The 25,902-nt window shown below is 41.9% G+C and overlaps 1 protein-coding gene across 1 annotated transcript; it reads right to left on the minus strand.

The window, feature by feature from the left end:
- Positions 1–16,163: 16,163 nt before the first annotated feature.
- Positions 16,164–17,362, minus strand: LOC145054616 (secreted RxLR effector protein 161-like). The gene is made up of 2 exons (XM_079002851.1): positions 17,163–17,362; positions 16,164–16,452 (listed from the first exon to the last, which is right to left on the minus strand). Exons 1-2 carry the CDS (start codon positions 17,360–17,362, stop codon positions 16,164–16,166), a joined length of 489 nt encoding a protein of 162 aa, XP_078858977.1.
- Between the last annotated feature and the right edge of the window lie 8,540 nt (positions 17,363–25,902).

A 25,902-nucleotide genomic window follows, 5' to 3' on the forward strand; every position in this document is an offset into this window, starting at 1 on the left:
GACACTTTCTTCATAGTGTCTGAGACATTGGTCTGAATCTCGATGAGAGCGAAGGGGTCAATATAGTCACCAGCGGAGGATTTTGAATCAGAATCTGAGTCGTGCGTGGGAGCTTGGTGTGAAGAAATATTTGTGGATGGACCCGGCTTGGTTGCAACATCATCTTCATTCATTTTGAAGTTGAGTTCAACATCCGGAGTGGCTAAGAAAAGGATCCGAAGTCATAGGCAGACTTGGATACGGAGGCCTTTGATTGAAAGTGGGGTAAAGTCATGAAATCTGTGTGCGGAACAGTTTTTGCTACATCATCCAGCATGACTTCTTCGGAGAGCTCTTCATTCGGATTGGTTTGGAAAACGCCTTGATGAGTGGTAATAGGTGGTAGTTCAGAAGTGGGTTCGTTTGCGGCATCAACATCAGTGGGAGGAACATAAGGCAAGTCGCTTTTGATTGTCCTGTTCCTCATGGAGATAATAGTGGACTCCACTTGAGCTCTAGTGAGATCCGGACGTTTAGATGCGGCCATGTTAACAAAATCTCCCCATTGGGGATCATTAGCACATGGTCGTCCTATACACCCTCTGGGTATCAGACCAGTTGAGGCTTCCAGAGTCGGAGATACCGCTCCATCTCTGAAAAGCTTAGGGTCCGGAACAGAGGTTCCAGAGTGTGTGCGTGTAGAAGAGATAATGGGATCATCAAATGTGACGTGTGAGTTTGTTCCAGGGGCTGCAAGGAACTATGGTCCAAACTGACATCACCTTTTTAGGAAGGTGAGGGTGGATTATGTGGAGACTCCCCGTGAGTGTGTGTAGGTGATTTTGAAACATTGAAGGGTACCTCAGACGAGTGGGCACGAGGGGTGTTCGGACGGCCAGATTCAGCCTGAATGTCATGAGCATCTTCCTTTGGAGAGGAAGAGCTGACTTTGGTTCTCTTTTTAGGATTTGACTTGGTGGGAAAAGCCTTTCGCTTGGCAGGTTTCTTAATCTTAGGTCCGGACGTAGTAGGATTGGCCTCTTCTGAAATGGGCTCAACTGAGACCGGGGCAGGTTGTGTTGGGTCGAACAAAACTAAAGTCTCTAAGTGTTGTTTTAGATAAATGGACTCGAAAGGAATAAGGGCCAACATCTGGTCCAGAAGTCGTCGAATCGGACCAAAATAGGATTGGTTCGGAATCCTATTAGCCTTAACAACTTTGAATGAAACACATACCTCCGGAGGAATGGTGTTAACCGAAAGTGGTTCGGACAGCTCTTGGAAGATTTGTTGGAGCGTCAGTTCCTAGAACCTAGGGCTCGAAATCTCGTTCTCCTTTCTTTCGATGGCAAATTTGCAAAAATCTTGCCATAAGACTTATGGAAGATCCACTACATTGTTGTGTCCGGAGTAGATGTTGTAGATGACATTGAGCCAGTCCTTGCTTAGTGTCTTAGGTCCTCCATGCTTTCCGGACATCCCTCTGATGATGAAGTGCATGAGCACGGTCCAGAGTCCAGAGACGGCGGACTTCTTGAAATCTTTAGCCCTGTAATCTTGATTGTACCCGATGCAGGTCAAAAACGTCTGAAACTCTTCAGCCGTTGGTTCTTGTACCACGAAACCCCTTTGTAACGCTCTGTTCCAAATTGACTCCTAGTCTGAGGCTGTGACTCGAAGGTCGGTCATTATTAGGATTATGGCTCTTGGGAAGGTAAGGTCTAGGCCCATTTGGGTGCGGGTGATGCATTAGAAGTGATACGGGTGTTCGGTTCGTATTTTGGGAGCCTAGGGGTATTTTGGTAAAGTGTCAGCTCGGGCTTTTGGGGAAAATAGATTTTTGTTTGGAGGTCTTAAGAAAGGTTTGGGTTGTTAGAAGTGTAGGGCTTCTCGTCACCTTTCCGTGGATATAAAGATCGTCGGAATCGGGTTTATAACGAAGAAGTTATGGTCTTTGGAAGTTTCGTGGTTTTCAGGCTTAGCCGAGTACGTTGGGTGTACACAAAGAGTACGCAGGGCGTACTAATGAAGAAGGCAGTATGCTAGGCGTACCTTGGAGTATGTTGGGCATACTGACCAGGATGGTTAAGAAGGTTCCGAGGAGTACGCTGGGCGTACTCCAGTCAGATCAGAACCCTATTTTAGGGTCTTGGACCCTATTTAAATTCCTTATCTCATAACTTAACCCTAATATCTTTAGACTCCATCCATCTAAACCCTATAAATCGACCCTTAGCCTTCATTTGAGTGATTCTTGAGCTTTTTGGTGATTTAGTGGGTTTTTGGTGCTTATTGTGGAAGAACGAGTTCCTTGAGGAAGCATTGCTTGGCTTGAAGTTTGTTGATCCAAGCCCTAATGATATTGATCTAACTCCAAAAAGTATAAAGTTTGGATCTTGGTGGCTTTCTCATGTGGATCTAGTTGGGTTATGACTTGTTATGTTTGGACCTTGAAGAATAAGGAACTTGGTGATCAAGCTATGGTTGCAGTCAAGCTTCTAAATCCAGAGCCTTCATCAACTTTGCAAGCTTTTGGAGGTATAAAGTCTCAACCTTGACAACTCTTTCATGTAGATCTAGCTAGGTGGTTTTTTTTTATGGTTTTGATCCCTTTGTGGTGGTTCTTGTGAGTAGAAGTTACTCTAGAACCTTTGAAGCTCTATATTTGGTCCTTATTGAGGTTATGGAGTCACAAAGTTTGGATCTTGATGGGTATAAACCTCCCATGCATGATTTGGTGGTCATTTGATGAAGTTTGGGACTTAGGGTTTTGGTTTGGACCCCATTGAGTTACGCTAAGTCATAAACTTGGAAACTTTATGACTTAAGAGGTCCCTTGAAATCAGATCTGGGAGTTTGGACTGAGGTCTTAAGGTATTAAGAAGTTTTGAGACATTTTGGGAGTGATTTTGACCTTTAGGAATTCATCTTTGGTGTTTGGGATTCATTAAGCCATGCAAAGGCTTAAAGCATTCGACTTTATGGATTAAGATGTCGAAGAGGACTTGGATCTGTAATTGTAGCTGATGGAATGGAGTATTAAGCACTTAATGAAAAAGTAGCTTAACAGATGAGTACGATGGGCATACATGTAGGTACGCGCAATGTACACTACCTTTAGCCAGTACGCTTAGCGTACAAGGGAGTTCGCCCCGCATACTCATCATTTGTGGGCTTGGACTGTTTTGGGCCTTGGGTTGGGCCAAGCGGTGGACTTTGGGCCTTTGGACCATAGTGGACCATTAGAAGTCAGATGTTTTGGGCCAGGAATATGTTTGGGCTCAAGGTAAGCCCATTAGAGGGATTGGGTCCAATATAGAATATTTGGGCAATTAGTGGGCCACCAGTGGGCTTGCAAAGCCTACTTAGTGTTGGGCTTTTGTTTTGGGTTGAGCCTTAGTTTTGGATTATACTGGGCCAGGGGTAGAATGGTAATTTTACCCCATGCATGGATTAAGGATTATGGTATGGGACCCAATTGCTAATTGGGTATATTGATTGGTGGTGACAGCTCGGGAAGCTGGCGGGGCAGCAGCTAAGGAATTCATGTGGGAAGCTTCTGCAGTGTGAGGTGAGTCTCCTCACTATACCAATGGGTCTAAGGAACCAAGGTCTGCTCATTTTATGATATGTGGTACATTAGCTGAAGTTGCATTATTTGTCAAGTTAGCTGGTTATGTGCTAGGAAGTATGCTAGTGGTATATGTGGTATGTTTATATGGAAGACCGTGGGAGAGCCTATGGTACATGGATGTAAGACAATGTGGAGAGCCCATGGATTTCCTACTATGTTGTAGTGTTAATGTAGATTTACTATTGATATGTCTGGTATGCATGTATAGGTGGTATGTTAGCGATTATCTGGTATGCTAGTTGTCTTTGTGATACTTGCATGGAAGACCATGGGAGAGCCCATGGCATCTGGATGTAAGACCATGCGGAGAGCCCATGCTTTCCTATCGAAGACCATGGGAGAGCCCTTGGAACTTTGGTGTAAGACCATGTGGAGAGCCCATGGCATCCTAGAATAAGACCCTAAGGATGAGCCCACGACATCTGTATATGTTGATATATATTGAATGTGTGATTGATATGGTTTGTGTAGCTTCTATAGCTAATATAGATTATGTGATATTGTAGATTGTGTGGGGTGTGCTCTTGGGAACTCACTAAGCTTCGTGCTTACAGTTTTGTTTATTGGTTTCAGGTATCATTGATTTGGAAAAGAAGGGCTCGGATTGATCACAATGCGCGCACCCATGTTTTCCGCTATTAATGATTTTGGGATAAACTCTGATAAATGTTTTAACTAACGATGTTTTGGAATGTTTGGTATAAAGAATATCTAAGATTAGGCTATATTAAAAATGAATTTTACCCTTGATTTTTGGGTCGTTACAAGCTGGTATCAGAGCCTTGGTTTGAGGGATTCAGACACATTTTCGGGTGTGTCTGAACTCAAACTAAGGATTTGTAAAGTTTTTAAAAGAAAAATGTTTTCAAGGAAAAGTTTTCTAATAAAAGAAAAGGGTGTGGTGCATGCAATCAGCCGAGCTCAAGTAAGTTTCCCCAGAATACCCATATATGTTATCTGTTATGATTTGGTTTTTGAATATGAGAATCGCATGCTAGTTAGGGCTAGGAGAGATGCCTTTACATGTTGTATGAGCTGGTAGACTTGCATGCTAGTGCTGAGTAGTCAGCGATAGATTAGCCTGATATGTGATGTTGGTTGCTTTGGAAATATTGTATGCCATGCTTGAATGAGAAGGATTATTGGTATTTGTAACTGCTAAGTGTATGTTTCAAAATTGTATACGGTTAGGATCTTATAGCCCTAGAATAATTGATTTGGCCTTATTTCCCGTTCCTCGTCTGGTTGTGGTCCTAGGGTAGAGTCTATTATTCGACAGTCTATTAGATCATGTTCTATGTATAATTTGCATGCATAAGGCAGCCAACGGCGGGGGTGGATGTGGATAGCATGGGTCGTGGTTTATGGGCCGAATGTTCTATGATGGTTCGTGGGTTGGGGATTACCTTAGGGTAAGCCCAGGATGAGATTAGTGACATGAGTCACCTGATTGTGAATTGTATGTATAGGTAGAATTGTTCGATTGGAATATGTTGCTTAGTTTTCCGTTTTCCGAATGCTGCTTGCTTTGTGCTTTGTGGCACAGGCTGGATAATCTCAGAGTGGTGGATTTGGCCCTATTGCGTAGCTCTTGTTTGAGTATAACCGTTCTAGGATCGAGTCTTTTACTTGAAGGGTTATGTAACACCCAAAGTTTTGAAGGCCAAGAAAGGAAAGAAAACCCTAACTTTAAGGGGAGACTCGGTGAGTCCAAGCGGGATCCGGGTTGAGGAGTAAGTGACCGACTCGGCGAGTCTGGTCTGTGCGAGGAAAACCCTAAATTCGGGACTTGGAGCCTATTTAAACGTCTCATCCTCTCCCCTAGGGTTCCTTTACTGCCTCTTTCACCCAGAACATCGAACCCTAAGCCCTATTGTTGCCCATTCAAGCTTCCAAGCCATTTTTGGAGTTATTTGAAGGAAGAAGAATAAGGGGAATCATTGAAGCTTCAAGGATTGGCCTTAGATCTGAAGATTAGGGAAACTTTCTGAGTTATTGAAGGTATTAAGTCGTTTCCCTCCTTTAGATCTATTATGGTTGTGAGTTTTGGGGGCTTTTAGCCATGATTAGCTACCCCTTTTGAGTTAGAAGCCAGATCTGAAGTTGCTACTTTGGATCTAAGCATATTATGGTCTTGAGAAGCACAAAGTATCTGCCCTTGAGTTGACTATGGAGCCTCTTTGCCTTAAACCCTAGTTTATGGTGTATTTTGCCTAGATCTCCTTCTCTACACGTAAAGTTTGAAACTTTACGTGAGGAATAGGCTTGGGAAGGGTAGATCTACAGTTTGGAGTACATGCATGACTCAAAAGTCCTCTGCATGTATGGAGATCTGAATGGACTCGGCGAGTCCTTTGAGTGGAATTCGGCGAGTAGCATGAAGATTTGGAGGAACTCGACGAGTGGGATGAACAGCTCGTCAAGTCAGATGAAGTTGGGCAGGAACTCGACGAGTTGGATGAACAACTTGGCGAGTCTGTTGAAGGTTGTCTTGGACTTGGCGAGTCTGTTCTTGGACTTGGCGAGTCAGGTCGCGAAACCCCCAAACCCTTCGAGTTGAGACTCGAATCAGTGAGTTGAATGGAGACTCGGTGAGTTGGACAGGTCAGGACTCGGAAATCGATAGACTCGGCGAGTCATGGACTGACTCGGCGAGTCGAGTCATGAATAGAAGGACTCTGAAAATATGAACTCGGCGAGTCAATAGGGTGACTCGGCGAGTAGTGTTGACCTGGAAGGTTGACTTTGACCAGGACTTTGACTTTGACCAGAGTTGACTTGGTTGTCTTTCGGGGGTCAGTTAGACTCAGTGTTGCGTTGATATTGGTAGCTTGGGGAGCGAGTGGAGCAGGAGTTCAGAGGGTTGTCGGGCAGCAGCTAGTGGGTTCATCAGCAAGTTCAGCCAGTGCAGGTGAGTTTCCCTTTGTATGAATGGGTCTACGACCACAATGTCGGCCCATGTAGTTATGAGTAGAAGACCCGGAGGTTAGCCCTAGGCACAGTATGCTAGTATGATATTCGGGATGAGGTCCAATGATAGAGGGCGGGTGCCCAAGGAATGGTTTATGTGATAATTTATACTTGTTGTCTGTGTGATAATTGTTTGTGCCTGGTATGGAGGTGAGTGTGGGCGAGGTCCCGTATCTCACCAATAGCAGAGTGTGGATGGTGTTCCACATCTCAGTAGCAGCAGATTAGGGGTGAGGCCCAAGTTAGGGAAGGAGTGAGGGTGGGTTGCGCCCGTACCACACTATCAGCAGGAGTATGGACGGGGTTCCATGACTCACCAATAGCAGGACAAGGGCGAGGCCCAGAGATAGGCGAGGCCTTAGGACAAGATCCGTTAGTATGTGTTTAGCGTATGTGATGTGATGTGATATGTTTATGTGCAATTATATGTTAGTGGGCGAGGCCCTGTGACAGGCAAGGCCTAAGTGAAACAAATTTGTATCCGAGCGGGGCTCGAAGCCAGGCGGGGCCATTGTAGCGGGCGAGGCCCGGGGTAGGGGGCGAGGCCCGGGATAGCGGGCGTGGCCCAGTATGTGCGGTATGTGGTTATGCATGGTATGTGGTAGGGTGGGGAACTCACTAAGCTTCGTGCTTACGGTTTTCAGTTTTCGTTTCAGGTACTTCCGGTAGCGGAGGGAAGAGCTCGGGGTGATAGCATGGCACACACCAAAGATTAGATAGCCTGGGAATGTTTTACTCTGATGATGAACATGTGTTTTGGAAATTAATACTCTGATTATATTTGGATTGATGATTTTGCTTTAAGTAATGTTTTATTAAAAGAAAATTTTTAGTCTTGAATTTTGGGATGTTACAGGTTATCTGATCTCTGCTACATGTGGATATATTCATAAGGCAGCTAGTTGACATTATTGGGAATCTTTCAGCAGCTGAGGACTGGGTGGGTTGGGAACCTAGGAGATGCTTCGGTGGATATTGTGTTGTTTTTTAGCAAATATTTGGTACATCATGGGAGTAGGTGACTTAGAGGATTTGGGATGATTCCAGAGGAGAGTATGGATAGGTTTGGAAGGTAGTATTGGGCCCGTACTGCTGAAAGCACAAGATCCATACTCGAATAGGGGAAAGTCATGGAGAATCTAAGAAACTTGGTAAGGAGAATTCTTGGTTATGATTTGACCGTGGGGATAGCTTCTATGCAGAATGCGGATGAGCACACAAGGGGAAGGACTAGGGTTTGGTTCCGACTTCGATGGTGAGCCGGTTTGTGGAAGGACCACTAGGGAGTTGAGTCCGCGTTGGACTAAGGATATGGGAAGTGTTTTCGCACGAGCTCCTACCCCTTCGGAGCTAAGGTTTGGTTTGCCTTGGAACTCTTGTATCCAGCGGCAAGGATTGATTATGTGATTTATTGCGATTTGGGATTGGAGACTATGTCTTGGGAGTAGTTCATTGTCGATTTGGATCAGGGGTTGTTCTAGCTATTACAGTTCAGCTGTGACAATTGCGCTAGTGAGTGTGTCAGGGTGCGAGACCCTGGATGTTGCGGGTCCCGGAGCCCGAGGTCGGAAGATCGATTTGGAGTACCTTGAAAAGAGAGGTTCAAGTTATGTGCATTTAATGGAGGTTCTCGGGAAGAGACCCAAGAAATTCGGATTAGCTTTTGAGTGACCAGTAGGCTGGGTTCAGTACAACGCTTGTGGAAACTACACGATGGAGGTTCGTTCCAAGATTTTGGGTTGTCATTGGGATTGGAAGGAAGTGTTACCCCATAACCTCAGGGTGGTCGAGGTAACACATAGGAGGAGGAGGTCAGGATTCCTTCAGATGTTTGCAGAAATGATATTTTCTACCATTTCCAATGGATATCAGGTATTTGCATCGCTTGGGATTATGATAAGTTGGATCTCGGATTGGTTATCTGCTATTGTTTGAGTTAGCAAGAGTTGTCAGATGCCAGTCAGCATGTCAAAGAATCTTTGAGGAATCTTTAGACGAAAGTATCTCACAGAACGGGTTCTGCGGGTACTGTGATTTCTCCGAGTCATTGCTAGAATTCGTTCAGTGATCTGGATTGCTACAGGTGTAGCAGGTTCGACCACGTAAGCAGGGATTTCCCATAGGGGGGAGGGGCAAGCCCATTATATTCTCATTAGATAAAGGGCTTGTGCGAGGGAATCATGACTAGTTTTTAGTAGCCTTGGTATTTTTGCGATTGGAAGAGTATTCGGGATCGCCGAGGGAAGAAAGAGTTGTTGCAGAGGGTTTGGTTAGACTATCCGTTCCTTGAACTCCGAGATCAGAGCGTGATATCACTTTTAAGCGTCTGAAGTCATTGATTTTGTGGGGATACAAGAAGTGTTAGCTGGTTTTCAGGAGTTATGTTGTTTTGGGAAGAGTTACTCTTGGTGCACTAGTTTGGTAGGCACCAGTCGTCTGCAGGTTGATCATTGGAACGAAAGAAGGACTGGGAATCCTTCAATTTTTATGTGCCAAGCATACTTAGTGGAATCTAAGTGGGGGAGAATCGTGAAGGTGTTCAAGACAGGGGCAGGTATGAGACTAGGATGTGTTTCTCATCCTCATCGAGGAAACTTGGTGGCCCAAGTGGCTATTTGGTTTGAGGGTTGTCTGAGTTTGGAGTTCGGAAAACTCCCCAACATATGAATCGCTCCTCATTAATGCTTGTAGCAAAATTTGGGGAATCAAGTTGGGGTTCCGGTCATGGATTGAGTTTAGTTTGGGTGTGTTGATGTTAGTGCGGGAAGTGTGGTAAGACTATGGGGGTTCCGTAGCATTTGCTAGCAGCCAGATGGTGCGGGAAGTGTTGTAAGACTACGGGGGTTCCGTAGCATTCACAAGCGGTCAGATACTGTGGAAGTCGGCAGGTGTAGTCGTAGCATTCACGGATTCGTTCAGATAACTTAGGCCAGGGTGGTCCAGTTCGTAAGGTTGTGAGTAGGTCGTAACAAAATTGGAATCAGGAGTCAGTAGGTTGAAGGAGACCAGGTATGATGTAAGACTACAGTTATTCTGGTAGTATTCACCTATTGTGTTGGATTCAATGGCGACAGGTTGCAAGCCTATCATGATCATATGGATCAAATAAATGGAAGAAGCCATGAGTGGCTGTATAGGTAGGGTAGTTGTTTTCAGATGAGGTATACTTCGGGGATCATTCGGGACTGTTGTGTGTGTGTTTCAGGCTCTGTGATCGGGTAGGTGTCCGGTGGTTCGGACAGTTGGCAGACAAGTTGGGATCAGGGAGGTCCCAATTGTTCTTTAGGAAAGCAGCTATGTGGCAGCAAGAAGAGTTGGAGTGACTTCAGTGATTTGGGGTCTGTATGTGGAATTGCTTGTTATTTGGTAGCCGCAGTTGGCTGATGATTTTTCTCTTTTGGAAGCCTCAAGGTATTACGGGTGGAAAGTATTCTATTTAGGATGGTTTTCTTATAGAATCAGTTCGATGATGATTCGATGTGGGCAGTCTGTCAAGGAGAAAGACCATCTCGGAACTTCAGATTTCAGATGGAGCAGATGCGATCAGGTTGCAAGGAATTCGTTCATCTTTGGGTTCTAGAAAACTACTGTGACATCCCCAAATTCATAGCCATAAAAGACCGATTTGTTTATGCTTTGTTTTATAAAATCAGAGTAATCATTTGATTAAAAGATTTGCGGAATTCGTTCCCAAAACAAAATATTATAAAATTTATCAAAACATTTCTTAAAGAGAATGTATTTTCATTAAATAATAAAACTTCGGGATGTCATGTTCCAATACAGACCAAAAGCATAAACAATACAATTCGACCTTACATTAATTATTTATAAGTAATGATCTATAATCCAAAATCTCTCGTCAAGTCCACCAACGTATACTCTTGTGACATTACTTGTAATGTAAAGAAAACTGAGTTGGTCAGGCTTGGGAGCCTGGTGAGCATATAGGGTTTTCAACCCATAATAATATAATTATTATATTCAATCATCAATCAATCAATCAATTAATCCAAATTACCCATCCCTATTATCTCCTTTATTTCTTAAGGATTTACCCTAAGAATCAACTATCCTTTGGAAGACATAAAAGTAGAAGAAAGAAAAAAGGGGTGAAGAAAGAAAACCAACAACAAAATCGGCAGCCCTTGCATCTTATTTACAAGGTGCTGATCATCGGGTTACGCTGGGCGTAATCAAAGGTTACGCGGGACCTAATGCCTCTTTCATGCGTACACTAGGCGTACGAAGATCTACGTGGGGCGTAGTTCGGATGGGGCTGCCAGGTGGCGAAGTCTCGGTGGGGCTACATGGCCGTCTCTCGGACCACACCAGACTGGAGTATGTTGGGCGTAATCCTGGTATGCTGGGTGTACCGGGTGGATAGGATCAGAGTCGTCATCTCTTTCGATATTATCCGAATAAATAATAAAAATTTATATTATTTAAAAACTTCCAAAATTCATATCTTTCTCATACGAGCTCCGTTTTCGAAGTTCTTTATATCCACCCGTAGGTGAGACTATGCTCTACAACTTTTGTTTAGTCTTCGTCGGCTAATTTTGAATTTATTTTTATTTTATTATTTTTAGTAGGACGGGACATGAAAACTCCGTTAGAAATTCATAACTTCTTAATCTAACGTTCGTTTTCGTCTGTCTTTTCACCATTGGACTACTATCGATGAGATCTTCGATTCTCGTTTAGATTGTTTCGACAAAATATCACTCGATCTCAATTTCGAGATTTGGGTTGTATACCACTAAGTTGAAACTTAGAAAAATCATAACTTCCTCATACGAAGTCAGATTTGAACCTTCTTTTTATGCATGCTCTTGGTTTAACGTATTCTACGACTTTTATTTAGAAAGCTAAGGCTAAATATCGCTCTAACGTAAATTCACGTTTTACGTCGCGCTGTGTCGTATCGGTTTTGTCGCGAAACTTCGACAGGTCATAACTTCTTCGTTATAACTTAGATTTTGGCATTCTTTATATATATGGAATCCTTTTCACGACCACTACAATTTAGTTAAGATTATTCATGCTAAATAATCTTTTATCAAAAAGTCACTTTGATGCTTATCTTCTCTAAATTGACTAGCTCTGATCTACGGGCGTTACAACTACGAGGGATGGTTTCAGATGCCTTGGGAAAGTTTTTGTATTCTCGGGTTTGTGGCGGTGATGCTCAGGTTTTCTGGTATGACGAGGGTGGTGATGCATGATTTCGAGGACGAAATCTAATTTAAGTGGGGGAGAGTTGTAACGCTCTATTCTGAATTGACTCCTAGTCTGAGGCTGTGACTCGAAGTTTGGTCATTATTAGGATTATGGCTCTTGGGAAGGTAAGGTCTAGGCCTATTTAGGTGTGGGTGATGCATTAGAAGTGATACGGGTGTTCGGTTCGTATTTTGGGAGCCTATTGGTATTTCGGTAAAGTGTCAGTTCGGGCTTTTAGCGAAAATAGATTTTTTTTGGAGGTCTTAAGAAAGGTTTGATTTGTTAGAAGTGTAGGGCTTCTCATCACCTTTCCGTGGATAAAAAGATCATCGGACTCGGGTTTATAACGAAGAAGTTATGGCCTTCGGAAGTTTCATGGTTTTCAGGCTTAGCCGAGTACGCTGGGCGTACACAAAGCGAATGCGGGGCGTACTAATGAAGAAGGTAGTACGTTGGGCGTACCTTGGACTACGTTGGGCGTACTGATCAGGATAGTCACGAAGGTTCCGAGGAGTATGTTGGGCGTACTCCAATTAGATCAGAACCCTATTTTAGGGTCTTGGTACCTATTTAAACTCCTTATCTCATAACCTAACCCTAATATCTTCAGCTTCCATCCATCTAAACCCTAGAAATCGACCCTTAGCCTCCATTTGAGTGATTCTTGAGCTTTTTGGTGATTTAGTGGGTTTTTGGTGCTTATTGTGGAAGAAGGAGTTCCTTGAGGAAGCATTGCTTAACTTGAAGCTTGTAGAACCAAGCCCTAATCATATTGATCTAACTCCAGAAAGTATAAAATTTGGATCTTGGTGGCTTTCCCATGTGGATTAAGTTGGGTTATGACTTGTTATGTTTGCACCTTGAAGAATAAGGAACTTGGTGATCAAGCTATGGTTGGAGTTAAGCTTCTAGATCTAGAACCTTCATCAACTTTGCAAGCTTTCTAGGTATAAAGTCTCAACCTTGACAACTCTTTCATGTAGATCTAGCTAGGTGGTTTTTGGTTATGGTTTTGGTCCCTTTATGGTGGTTCTTGTGAGTAGAAGTTACTCCAGAACCTTTGGAACTCTATATTTGGTCCTTATTGAGGTTATGGAGTCAAAAAGTTTTGATCTTGATGGGTATAAACCTTCCATGCATGATTTGGTGGTCATTTGATGAAGTTAGGGACTTAGGGTTTTGGTTTTGACCCCATTGAGTTACGCTAAGTCATAAAGTTGGAAACTTTATGACTTAAGAGGTCCCTTGAAATCAGATCTGGGAGTTTGGACTGAGGTCTTAAGGTATTAAGAAGTTTTGAGACATTTTGGGAGTGATTTTGACCTTTAGGAATTCATCTTTGGTGTTTGGGATTCATTAAGCCATGCAAAGGCTTAAAGCATTCGACTTTATGGATTAAGATGACGAAGAGGACTTGGATCTGTAATTGTAGCTGCTGGAATGGAGTATTAAGCACTTAATGAAAAGTAGCTTAACAGAGGAGTACGATGGGCGTAGTAGGCCATAGCAGACCATTAGAAGTCAGATGTTTTGGGCCATGAATATGTTTGGGCTCAAGGTAAGCCCAATAGAGGGATTGGGTCCAATATAGAATATTTGGGCAATTAGTGGGCCACCAGTGGGCTTGCAAAGCCTACTTAGTGTTGGGCTTTTGTTTTGGGTTGGGCCTTAGTTTTGGATTATACTAGGCCAGGGGTAGAATGGTCATTTTACCCCATGCATGGATTAAGGATTATGGTATGGGACCCAATTGCTACTTGGGTATATTGATTGGTAGTGACAGCTCGGGAAGCCGGCGGGGCAGCAGCTAAGGAATTCATGCAGGAAGCTTTTGTAGTGTGAGGTGATTCTCCTCACCATACCAATGGGTCTAAGGCACCAAGGCCGGCCCATTTTATGATATGTGGTACATTAGCTGAAGTTGCATTATGTGTCAAGTTAGTTGGTTATGTGCTAGGAAGTATGCTAGTGGTATATGTGGTATGTTTGTATGGAAGACCATGGGAGAGCCCATGGCACCTGGATGTAAGACCATGTGGAGAGCCCATGGCTTTCCTACTGTGTTGTAGTGTTAGTGTAGATTTACTATTGATATGTTTGGTATGCATGTATAGTTGGTATGCTAGCGATTATGTGGTATGCTAGTTGTCTTTATGATACTTGCATGGAAGACCATGGGAGAGCCCATGGCATATGGATGTAAGACCATGTGGAGAGCCCATGGCTTTCCTATAGAAGACCATGGGAGAGCCCATGACATTTAGGTGTAAGACCATGTGGAGAGCCCAAGTCATCCTAGAGTAAGACCCTGGGGACGAACCCACGACATCCGTACATGTTGATATGCATGGATATGTGATTGATATGGTTTGTGTAGCTTCTATAGCTAATATGGATTATGCGATATTGTGGACTATGTGGGGTATGCTCTAGGGAATTCACTAAGCTTCGTGCTTATAGTTTTTTTATTGGCTTCAGGTATCATATATTTGGAAAAGAAGGCTCGGATTGATCGCAATGCGCACACCCATGTTTTCTGCTATAAATGATTTTGGGATAAACTCTAATAAATGTTTTAACTAACGATGTTTTGGAATGTTTGGAATAAAGGATATCTAAGTTTTGGCTATATTAAAAATGAAATTTTTACCCTTGATTTTTGGGTTGTTGTACCCTTGGGTTTGCTTTCTCACTGATTGCCTTAAGGAATGTCGATTTGAAGATTAGAACTGTTTTGTCACCGATGATAGTGATCTCGAGCGCACCATCTTTGAGTTTGATACTGGTAAATGCATGATGAAGATGGTGAAGTGGTAGTGGAGGTTCAGGGATTTTTGTAAGGGGAATGGAGATAGGGTGATTTGCGATAAACTCGATCATGACCCTGATGGATTCATCATAATCCATGGGATTTAGAGAAAACAGTTGAGTGGTATCTCTAAGAAAAAGTTCTTGATCGGCATGAGATGATGAACCCTTGGAACCTTTGGTTGATTTCTTTCTTGCAATGGATTTCTTTGGGGTTGAGGCAGTTTGAGTGGGTTTTTGTGGAGACGCCATTTTTGTAGAAGATGAATGCTCGAAGAACACAAAGAACACAGAGAGAAATCAAGGGTTTGATAGTATTAGGCACGTAAAGAGATCAAAGGGGGTTTTGATTGGTATATATAGGTAAGGAAAGTGGGTCGGGTCGGTAAGGTAATGATGAGGATCCAAAAGAGAAACAGGTCACATTAAATGATAAAGAGGTTTCAAGGGGCTGAGATGACATGGGAGGTGAAAGGTAAGGTTGTTTGTGGCTAAGAATGGAAAACTCAACCGGCGATTCGATGGCTACTTTTCTAGGGGCCTGCAATCATGTCACGAGAATCGAGGAAGATAGGATAAGGATCTTCCTAGAAAGTAACCGTTGAAAGAAAAAAGTTTCACCTTATTATCCTTTGGACTTTTTGGATGAGCTGTTCCGGACAGAGTGTGATCTGGAGGGTAAAGATTTGTGTTCCGGAACATGCTTGTTTTGAAAAGAGGTCCGGAATGAGAAATAATATGTATAGAGTTTTGATTCCAGAGTCAACAAATTTAGTGTGCTTCCGGTAAAGGTTTGTGATTTCGGAACAAAAATTCAGTTTGGTTCGAAAAGGTTGGTGATTCCGGAGTAGAAATTCCGGAATAGTGATTTTCAAGAAATTCCGGATTGAATTTGAAAAAGCTTCCGGAATGTGGTTTAGAAAGCATTCCGGAGTGAGATTTTAGAAAACTTCCGGAGTGAATTTTGAAATTCCGAAGAAAAGAATGCAATACCTTTCCGGAGTGGAATTCCGGGATGCCATTATGAAGTATATTCCGAGATGACAATCGAATACAATGACAATGTGGACTTAGAATAACAATCAATCAGGATGAACTGTACAACTTAAAAACTCAAGTGATGGTCAGAAATAAAGACAAGTAAAATGATCCTATGTATTCCGAGAGAAAGTAGTTCCGAGATGAAAGGATTTTGAGATCGGAACTAGATTTCTTTCAAATACGTCTATCAAAGAGAACAAGTCTCTTGAAAGAACTGAGGATCTGGTATCATCATACTCATCTTCTTCAGAAAACCATTGAATATGGTTTCGTCTAACGCCTTGGTAAAGACATCAGCAATCTCATCGTCAGATGGAACAAAAATGAGTTCAATGTTACCATTAAGTACGTGATATTTTATGAAATGGTACCTTATATTAATGTGCTTAGTCATTGAGTGTTGAATTGGATTGTGGGAAATCACAATGTCACTTTCAGAATCACAATAGATAGGAATACATTGAAAGCAGTAACCATAATCCAAGAGTTGAGATTTCATCCACAGAACCTAAGATGTACAGCTGGCAGCAGCAATGTATTCAACTTCAACTGTAGAGAGTGCAATGCATATCTGTTTCTTGGATGACCAGCTGACCAAATGACCACCTAAGAATTGACAGCCACTTGAAGTGCTTTTTCTATCAATTTGAAGACCACCGTAGTTCGAATCTGAATATGCTTGAAGAAGGAAGCTTTCATTTGTCGGGTACCAGATTCTAAGACTTTTTGTGCCTTTAAGGTGTAGGAAGATTTGTTTCACAGCCAACAAATGAGACATCTTTGGGTTGACTTGAAATCTGGCACATAAACATGCTGAGAACATGATATCCAGACAACTTGTTGTGAGATAGAGTAGGGATCCAATCATTTCGCGATATATCTTTACGTCAACTGAAACACTTGAAGGGTCGGCAAAGATCTTGTGTCCGAAGCCCATTGGTACCTTGGCTGAGGCACAGGTGTCCATTGAGTATTTCTTGAGGAGTTTCAAAATGTACTTCTCTTGGTGAATGAAGATTCCTATGTTAGTCTGTTTGACTTGAAAGCCAAGAAAGAAGGTTAACTCCCGATTCATGCTCATTTGGAATCGATTGATCATCAATTTAGCAAAGTCAACAACCATAGATGAATCCGTAGATGCTTTCCATTTGATCTTCGGGATAGATTGGGATCTAGAATTCCTCTTTGAAAACCGGAGCGTTTGAGAAAATCAATGAGTGTTTCGTACCATGCCCGAGGAGCCTGCTTGAGTCCGTAGATAGCCTTCTGGAATTTGTAACAATAGTTCGGAAATGAGAGATTAACAAAACCGGGGGGCTGTTGAAGATACACTTTAGTGTCAAGTTCACCATTAAGAAAAGCACTCTTAACATCCATTTGGTAAACTTTGAAGCCTTTATGAACATCATAAGCAAGAAAGATTATGATGGCTATAAGACGTGCAGCAGTAGCAAAGGTCTCATCGTAGTCGAGCCCTTCGATCTATGTAAATCATTTTGCCACCAACCTTGCTTTATTTCGAATAATAACTCCTGCATCATCTAACTTGATGTTAAATACCCATCTCGTACCGACAATAGGATGATTCGGAGGAGGAGGCACAAGAGTCCAACCTTCATTTTGGTCAAATTCTGCCAGTTCTTCTTGTATGGCTGTAATCCAGTCAGCATGCTCCAACGCTTCCTTGATGGATTTGGGTTCAACCATGGATATTAATGCTGACATATGACATTCATTTTGGATACTAGTAGCAGAACGAGTCTGTACACCGGCATTGGGGTTACCGATTACTTGGTTCGGAGGATGATCCTTTGTCCAAACATGTAATCATGGGAGTTCTTGTGTAGCCGTCAATCCTATATCAACAGTGGAATTAATTTTCTCCCCCTGAATGATTTGAATGTGAGGATGATGCTCCCCATGAACTTCTGAACCAGAGATATTGACATCATCATCAGATGGGAACTAAAAGAAGTTTTCATTTTCATCATTGTTGAGAGGATTAGAGTCATCGAAATCAGCAGCTGCATCTTGGAAGTCGTCCACATTTGATTCAAGAGAGGGATGAGCATTCTCCCCCTCAACCTGAGAAGTTTGAAATGGTTCGGAATCAAATAGAGGGATGCTTGGGATCGGACTGGTGACATTATGCGAGATGGGTGCTTCCGAAGTAGGGATTGGAATGAGATTTGGTCTTGATCGGGATTCCGAGAGCTGTTTCAGAAGGACCAAAGAGAGTTTCAAAGTCAACTTCAAGAATTGTTTGAGGGTTCGGACATCTTGGTGGAGGAGCATTGGACTCCATAATGTAAGTTGTAATGTGAGTTGGGCCAGAATTCCGAACGAAGCTGTCATCGAAAGTAACGTCAAAGCTTTCTTCCAGAACACGAGTTCTCCGGTTAAGAACTCTGTAAGCTTTCGATTTTGAGGAGTACCCATGGAAGATGGCTTCATCAGCTTTAGGTTGGAACTTGGTAAGCTGATCATGGTTGTTCTTGATGAAGCACCTGCATCCGAAAACATGCAAAAATGAGTTTGTTGGCTTCCTACCATTCATTGCTTCATACGGTGTCATGATGAGGTGTCGATTGATGATACTTCGATTTTGAGTGAAACAGGCAGTAGACACAGCTTTAGCCCAAAGGTAGAGTGGTAGATTTGTGAAGTTCAGCATGGATCAAGCAGCTTCAACGAGAGTTCTATTACGTCTTTCGACAACACCATTTTGTTCTGGGGTATAAGGAGCTGAGAAGTTGTGGTCAATTCCTTTTTCTATGAGAAATTTCTCAATGGTGGAATTAGTGAATTCCGATCCATTATCACTTCGGATTCTCCTAACCGGAGGTTGATAAGAACTTTCATTCCTTTGATAAAATTAATGAGCTCAAAGGTTGTTTCGGATTTCATCCTTAGGAAGAAGACCCAAGTGAACCGAGTAAAATCATCAACAATCAAAAGAATGTACTTCTTATGATGAAGACTTTCTACCTTGGATGGTCCACAAAGATTAATGTGTAGAAGCTCCAATGGTTCCGAAATGGATTTTTCGATGATAACAGGATGACCCTTCTTCGATTGCTTACCACACTCACAAGAAGCACATAAGTGATCATTTTCGAATTTGAGAAGAGGTAAACCTCTCAGCATTTTTCCTGATACGAGATCATTCATGTACCAAAAATTTAGATGAGCGAGCCTTCGGTGCCATAACCAACTGACGTCAGGAACAACTTTGGTAAGAAGGCAGAGTTGCGTTTTGCCAATAATCATGTTGATGTCGAGCGGGTACATGTTCTTGTTGCGAACCCACTTGATTGAACACTCTTTTCGGTCGTCAGTCATAACGTAGCTGTACTTCTTGTAAAATTCCACACGTCAATTTGAATCAATGAGTTGAGCAAAACTTATCAAATTATGTTTCAGATCAGCTACATAAGCCACATTTGAGATAGAGAAGTTTCCATTGGTGAGGATCCCATAACCACGTATTTGAGATTTGGAATTGTTGCCATATGTCACGTAACCAGCATTTGGAGAAAGCTTTAGATCTCATAGAAAATCTTTCTACCCCGTCATGTGCATGGAGCAAGCACTATCAATATACCATATTGTTTCTTGCTCCGAAGCACAAAGTGCCTGCAAAATTAGTGAGTAATGGAGTTTTTAGGCTCCGAATTAGGCTTTGGGACATAGGAACGGGCTTTGGACTTTGATTGTGACTTAGGAACAACTTTGTGTTTCTGGGTGGTATTCTTAGAATTCTTTGGAAACAAACAGAAGGCCAATGTCTTTTCATCTATCAAGTAGTCATATTCAATGACTTGAGGGATCTGAACTGTCTTCTTCGGACCTTTGACTTCCGGAGTGTTGGTAACATTTGTAACCTCCGAAGTTGGTTTTTCATCAATGGGAGTTTTGACTTTCCACACAAAAAAATTCTTTGAAGATTTTGAAAAAGATGTTTTCTCTAGATTTGTGGATTTGCTTGATGACACATTGGTTTTTGAAAGATTTGGTTTAAAAAATGTGCCATCATATTTTGCAATAAAAACAGATGAAACAGTCCGAGGAGAGGTGTTTTGGACTGTTGTGACATTCACATGAGATTTAGACCGAGTAGAATTGTCTACTTTCTTGGGTTCTACACGGATCTCAGTGGGAGAAAAGGAGTTTTGACTATGAGTTGAGGCATGAGAGTTCCGGGATACACTTGGTTTGGAGTTTTCAATGAACCTGGAATTATGTCTAGTATTAAGTTCCTTCTTATGTGCATTTCGAGCTTCTACTTTGGGATCTACAATATCCTTCCTATTCAGCATTGGTTTTCTCTTAGTGCGAGACAAGGATTTTGAGGTTTGTCCTGCGGATGGATTACTAAACTCAAGAGTAATGGGAACCAACTTAGTTTTTGAGACAACTAAGGAATCCGATTCGCAAGAATTAAAGGAGACACATCTTGATTTTTCAACTTTATCATCCAAGGATGCCCATACAAACTCAGAGGTATCAGTTTCAATTGTCAGGGAAGGAATTTCTTCAACTACACAGTTGTTTGTATGATTACTTCTAGGAACATAGTCTATGCAATTTGGAAGACTATAATGAAATTCAGTGGTCCAATTCAGGTCCAGGTTTGTCATAGGCGGAATTTGCGTGGAATCAGGACTCTTGACAACAATTGGTTTGAACTCAGGAATTAGGGACTCAAAATGGTTTGTAGTCTCCGGAAGTGGTGACAAGGGAGAGACAGGGGTATCATAATGTTTAATGTTCGGAACCTCTCCCATGAATGTCATATTTTGCATTTCCTTCAGGGGACTAGCAATTGGTTTCGAAAACTCGCTTACGAGACCAGGTGCTTTAGACCATGGATAATGAAAATTATGAGTCATCCGAATGTCCATTTCAAGCATGTCTACAGAATTATGCAACACATCTATCTTAGCATTAAGACGTTTGTTATCAAAAATCAAAACATTTCATTCGGAATATGTGATTTCACATTTATCTTTCAAAATGATACATTCATCATTTGACATTACAAGTTCATGCTCTAAAGACTCGATTTTCAATTTTTTATCCTCGAAACGTAACCTAAGACGATTTAACTCACACTCCTTCTTCTCACTCGCGTCTATTGCAGATTCATAGGCTTTATAGATGGTGTTCATATCTGTTTGAATTTGGGTCAGATAAGGTTCACAAAGAGACAAATTAAAATTATTATTAGAGATCATGGATTTTACCTGCTGAACGATGCTTCGACCTGGTGGATCGTTGGTAGCCATGTAGCAATAGTGAGGTTCAGCAATATCATCTTCATCTTCTGACCCAGAAGACCAATACCCTTCATCACATCCAACAGTTTGTCTTGCCATCAGACACATATTCCTAACAGTTACCATGTCATCATCATCATCCCCAGATGACCAATATCCTTCAACATCTCTTGAAACCGTTGTAACAAAGGCTTTTTTGCTTTCAGCCATCTCTTGAGCTTTTTGGACGTAGTATGCAGAATCCTTGATTTTTGGTTTCTGTGGAGCATCAGCCAGGCAATCTTTAGCAAAATGGTTTGTATGTCCACACTTATGACAATCAATTTTTGGTTTGTCGGATTTGGAAATCTGAGAAGGTTCCGAAGTAGAGTTTGGCTTAAATAGGTTCGGTTTGTATGCAGGAGGATTTTCTGAAGATGATTTAGGTTCCGGAGCTGAGTATGGTTGAGGATTGTTTTGGTGAGGAGTATGGAATCGGTTTTGGTATGGTTTGTAAGAAGGACTGAAAGGATGTTTGTACTTCATTTAGAGTAGAGAGAACTCCTTTTGGAAACGGAGTTCAGAGTCCATGGCTTCATAATCATCAATAGGATAGACTTGTGTAGCTAAGATGGGTGCGGATGTTTGAACAAATGGAACAATGGGTTTGAAGGGATCCGAGGTAGATGAGTTCGGAATGGTTGATTCGAAAGAACTGACAAGGGAAAGAGGACCTCTGGAGATTTCCCTTATGGTTTGAGCAACATTGGACTCATGTCCTTGAAGTTCATCAAAGAGTTAATAGAGCTTCAACTTTTTCAAGGAACCATTGCTTTGAAGACAAGATTTTACATTTCCCCATCCTTTGCCGAGACTGTTTATGAATTTGAGGTTATAATCTAAAGGAGTTCGTACAATCCCATGAGCAGTCATTTTGTTTACCACTATGCAATAACGGTTGGAGGCTGAGCCCACTGATTCACTAGGAGTGGTAGTGAAGGTGTCAAAGTCGTTGACAACTGAGGTGAGGCGCTGGTCTTTCATATTTTCCGAACCTTCAATCAGATCCTAAAGAGTATCCCAAATCTATTTGGCTGATTTGCACAGCTTGATGTGCTCGAAGAGTGAAGGAGGAACACCAAACACCATTTCTTAGAAAGCAACTTGGTCAGCATGCAGCTTCTCGATATCATCTGCAGTTAGAGGAGCTGGGCGATTTTCATCTTCACGCATGAGTGGGCAGCTGCATCTCTTACAACTTTTCTTACAGGAACATGTGGACCTTCTTTGACGGATCTCCAGATTTCTTCACCTTTATCTTTGGAAAGTAAAAACCTTTCCAGTCTAAATTTCCAATGATCATATTCTTCTATAACTAGTAATAGGGAACGTGTAGGGACACCCACACTATTTGCGATTTGCATTAAAATTATTTGCTGAGGATTAGAAGCAACCATTGAAGTTAAGATATCTTCAAGCTAAAGTGATATATAGAAGAACTTTTATCCTTATCACAGAAATGGTTGAAATACCAAGGTGATTTCAAACCAACTATAATCTGATCTTATGGATTCAAAGGATAACCACTCAAGCTCTGATACCAATTGTGAGAATAAGATTGATGCGCAGGGACAAGGTTTGAAAACTCAAACCTTGAGTGAATGCTTAAGATCAAAGTATGCTTGCTAATAAATGTTCAAGTCAAGCCTGGAAAGACCAGTCAAATCTTAGATAATATATTCAACAAATGATCAAGTCATTAAATGAAGAATGAAAGAAGAATTATCAAGTTAAAGTTAATAAATGAAGAACAAGAAGAATGTTTGAAAGAAGTTTGAGAAAACGTAGCAAAGTGCCAAAAGTTGAATGAAGTATCCGTAGTTGAATTGTATTGAATGCTCCTATAAATAGGAGTGAAGGTTACAACGAATTAACTAGAGTGCTTACATAGGACTGGACAATAGAGATGTTTCTGACATTCTGATTGTCTAAATACAACAAAAGACTAAGTCCTATGAAACGTTACATCAATACAAAGACAAATATAATAAATGCACTGAGACAAAATAGAGTTGCTCCGGATCAGCATCCATTCCGGACATGAGAGTCATTCCGGAATGTCTTCAGTCTTCATATCTTCTTCTTACCTGGTCCGGACAGATTCCGAACCACTCTTCATCATCGACTCCGGAACATCTACTCCGGAATGTAAATACTTCGGAGATTGGACTTAGGATTGCTAGAGGTTCACTTTCAGGTTCCAATAACAATATCATAAATAAACAGTATGCATATAGAGTCTTCAGGATGACTGGACCGCCTCACCGGGCCTTCAGTCTATCTGGCCTACTCTCAGAACCTTCAGCATGTCTGGACCGCCTCACCGAGCCTTTAGCCTATCTGGACCGTTCTCCGAACCTTCGTCCTGGTACGCCTCGATGTGCATTCAGTCTATCCGGGCCGCCCTGGGTTTGTTGGCCTAGAGCACAAAGCAGGAACACCTCAACCCACCGTAATCACACAATAATCACATAGATATCAAACGCTAGCTAGCACATACAATAATCATACATGCCTAACAGATCATCAATCAGAGCATCATCCTATACACTAGGATACGGATCTAACAGATCACTACACATAGCATCATACGATAACTAAGATAACAATCCAAAAGGGTCGGCCTTGGTGCCTTTGAACCTGTAAGTATAGTGAGGAAAACTAACCTCACAAGTAGCATTGACTGACAAGATCCAACTCTCGAATCACAGCCCCGAACTCAACCGCCTACAACCACCATGTGACTAACTCCATCAAAATACCGAATTCCTAAAAATACTCTTAAAGTCAAACTTGGTCGACCATGGTCAAAGTCAAAGTCAACAGTCAAGGTAAACAGTCCATGTAAACCCAACTCGTCGAGTACATCTACTGACTTATCGAGTTCCTTCAGAATTCAGAAAACCGCGAAAACCCGAGTCAACTCGTCGAGTCGTCAAGACAACTCGTCGAGTTCGTATAGTGTCCAGAAGATCGAGGAAACCCCGGGCCAACTCACCGAGTTGGCAGAGCAACTCGTCAAGTTTTCCTTGTCTTAACTCATTCAGCCATCTCCTAAGCGGGTCTAATGCTCCAAACTATAGATCTATTCCCCTGGGACTGAGATACCACATAAAGTTGCTAACTTTACATCCATGCATGGCATCAAAGGGCTAAAACACTCATACATAGCATAATAAGGGGGTTTAGGGCATGGAAGAAGACCAAGACTTGATAAAGATGACAACGTTATGTCAAAAGAGGCCATGAAACATCCAGATCTGAAGTCATGGCTACTTGACATGCTCAAAATGCTTGCCACAAGAGAGTATACACCGGATCTACAACCTCTCCCTTCAGCTAACTTCTTCAAGCTTCTTGTTCCTTCCAAAAGAGCACCAAAAATCACTCTCCAAGATCACACACACACATACAATGAGGGCAAAAGCATGAACTAGGGTTTTCTCTGGACAAGGAGGCGACGAGGGAGGCCAACAATGAGAGTTAAGACCTTTAAATAGGGTGCAAACCCTAAAAATTAGGGTTTTCATGTTCAGCCTTCAACTCGTTGATTTGGGGTCTTCCAACTCGTCGAGTAGACAATGAAAGATAAGCGGGCATTAAATACTCTACATGACGAGTTGGAGCCTTCCAACTCGTCGTTTTGCCCTGAAAATATAAATATAAAGTTTTAAATTCATACCTGAAGATTAGGATGTTACAATTAGCGTAATCAAAAAGGGAAATAATCCCTAGCTAATCAGTGACAAATTTGCAAGGGATTAGCAACATAAAACATCAAGATATCTATTCCAAAAATTTTAGCAATTTACCAAGGGATTAGAGAGGATTAGCGATGTGAACAGCAACAGAAAAAATCCCTCACAAATCTCTTGCTGAATTCGGTCGCTAGTTTCGGTTCCCTCTCATTTGTTTCACTAATTTTCAATTCCCTCTCATTCTTTCACTGATTTTCACTTTCCTCCTATTTTTTTCTTTCCCCCCGATGCCTCCCTCCTAAATCCATATTCTTAACCTAATTTCATTTGGTATCCCCACCCCAATATCGACTCTGGCTTCCCCCAACTCCATTATCGTTGATTCCAACCGCCCCTGCCCCCATTATTGTTGATTCTGGCTGCCTCTATCCCCATCATCGCCGATTCACGACATCAGGTCAACGACGTTAACACTTCAATTTCTCTCGATCTCCACAATTAACGTCTTTGTTGGCAATCGCATCACCCCATCATCAAGACACTCAAGTGTGTGGTATCTATGTCTGATACTTTTACTTGAATGTTGTTAAAAATATTACATTTTTTCAATTATTTTTTTGTTTGTTTTGGCCATACTCGAAAGAGGTGAAATAAGTAGAGTTTGTATGTGTCTTTGAAGTTATCTAGTTTTGGTTTTGACTATGCTCAGTGTTACAGGAATCCAAAGTAAAGGTGTGTCGGTTGGAGTCTATCACCAGTGATGGAGACAGAAGGCGGAAAAGTGTAAAAGATTTATGAACAAGAATGATGAACTATGAGTTGAAACTGTTGGGTTTTATACAAACAATCCTATGTGTACATGCAACCCTAGCATTGGATCTATGTTTTCACTATTAGATACACAACATTATGAACACATAATAAAACCCTAATCATGATTGCTATTTTCGAAATTAACCAAGAAGGTTAGATTACATACCTCTTGTTGTTATATTGTAATAACAACTTAAATCTTCAAACCCAAAGTCTTGAAAGCAAGCACCACAAGTGTAGTGCCTCTAATGGCTCACAAACACCAAGAGCAAATGGAGAAGCAAGAGAGAGAGGAGAGGTATAAGAATTCGTCCCTAAGAAGCCTTGGGAAGGTATGGACGAATTCATGAGCCAAAGGGGTGTTTATATAGGTCTAGAGATAGGGTTTCAGTCCTTATCCTTATCTAGTTGCTTGCCC

Source organism: Lactuca serriola, chromosome 1 (genome assembly GCF_051521515.1).
Source record: "Lactuca serriola cultivar US96UC23 chromosome 1, Lser_US96UC23_V15, whole genome shotgun sequence".
NCBI lineage: Eukaryota > Viridiplantae > Streptophyta > Magnoliopsida > Asterales > Asteraceae > Lactuca > Lactuca serriola.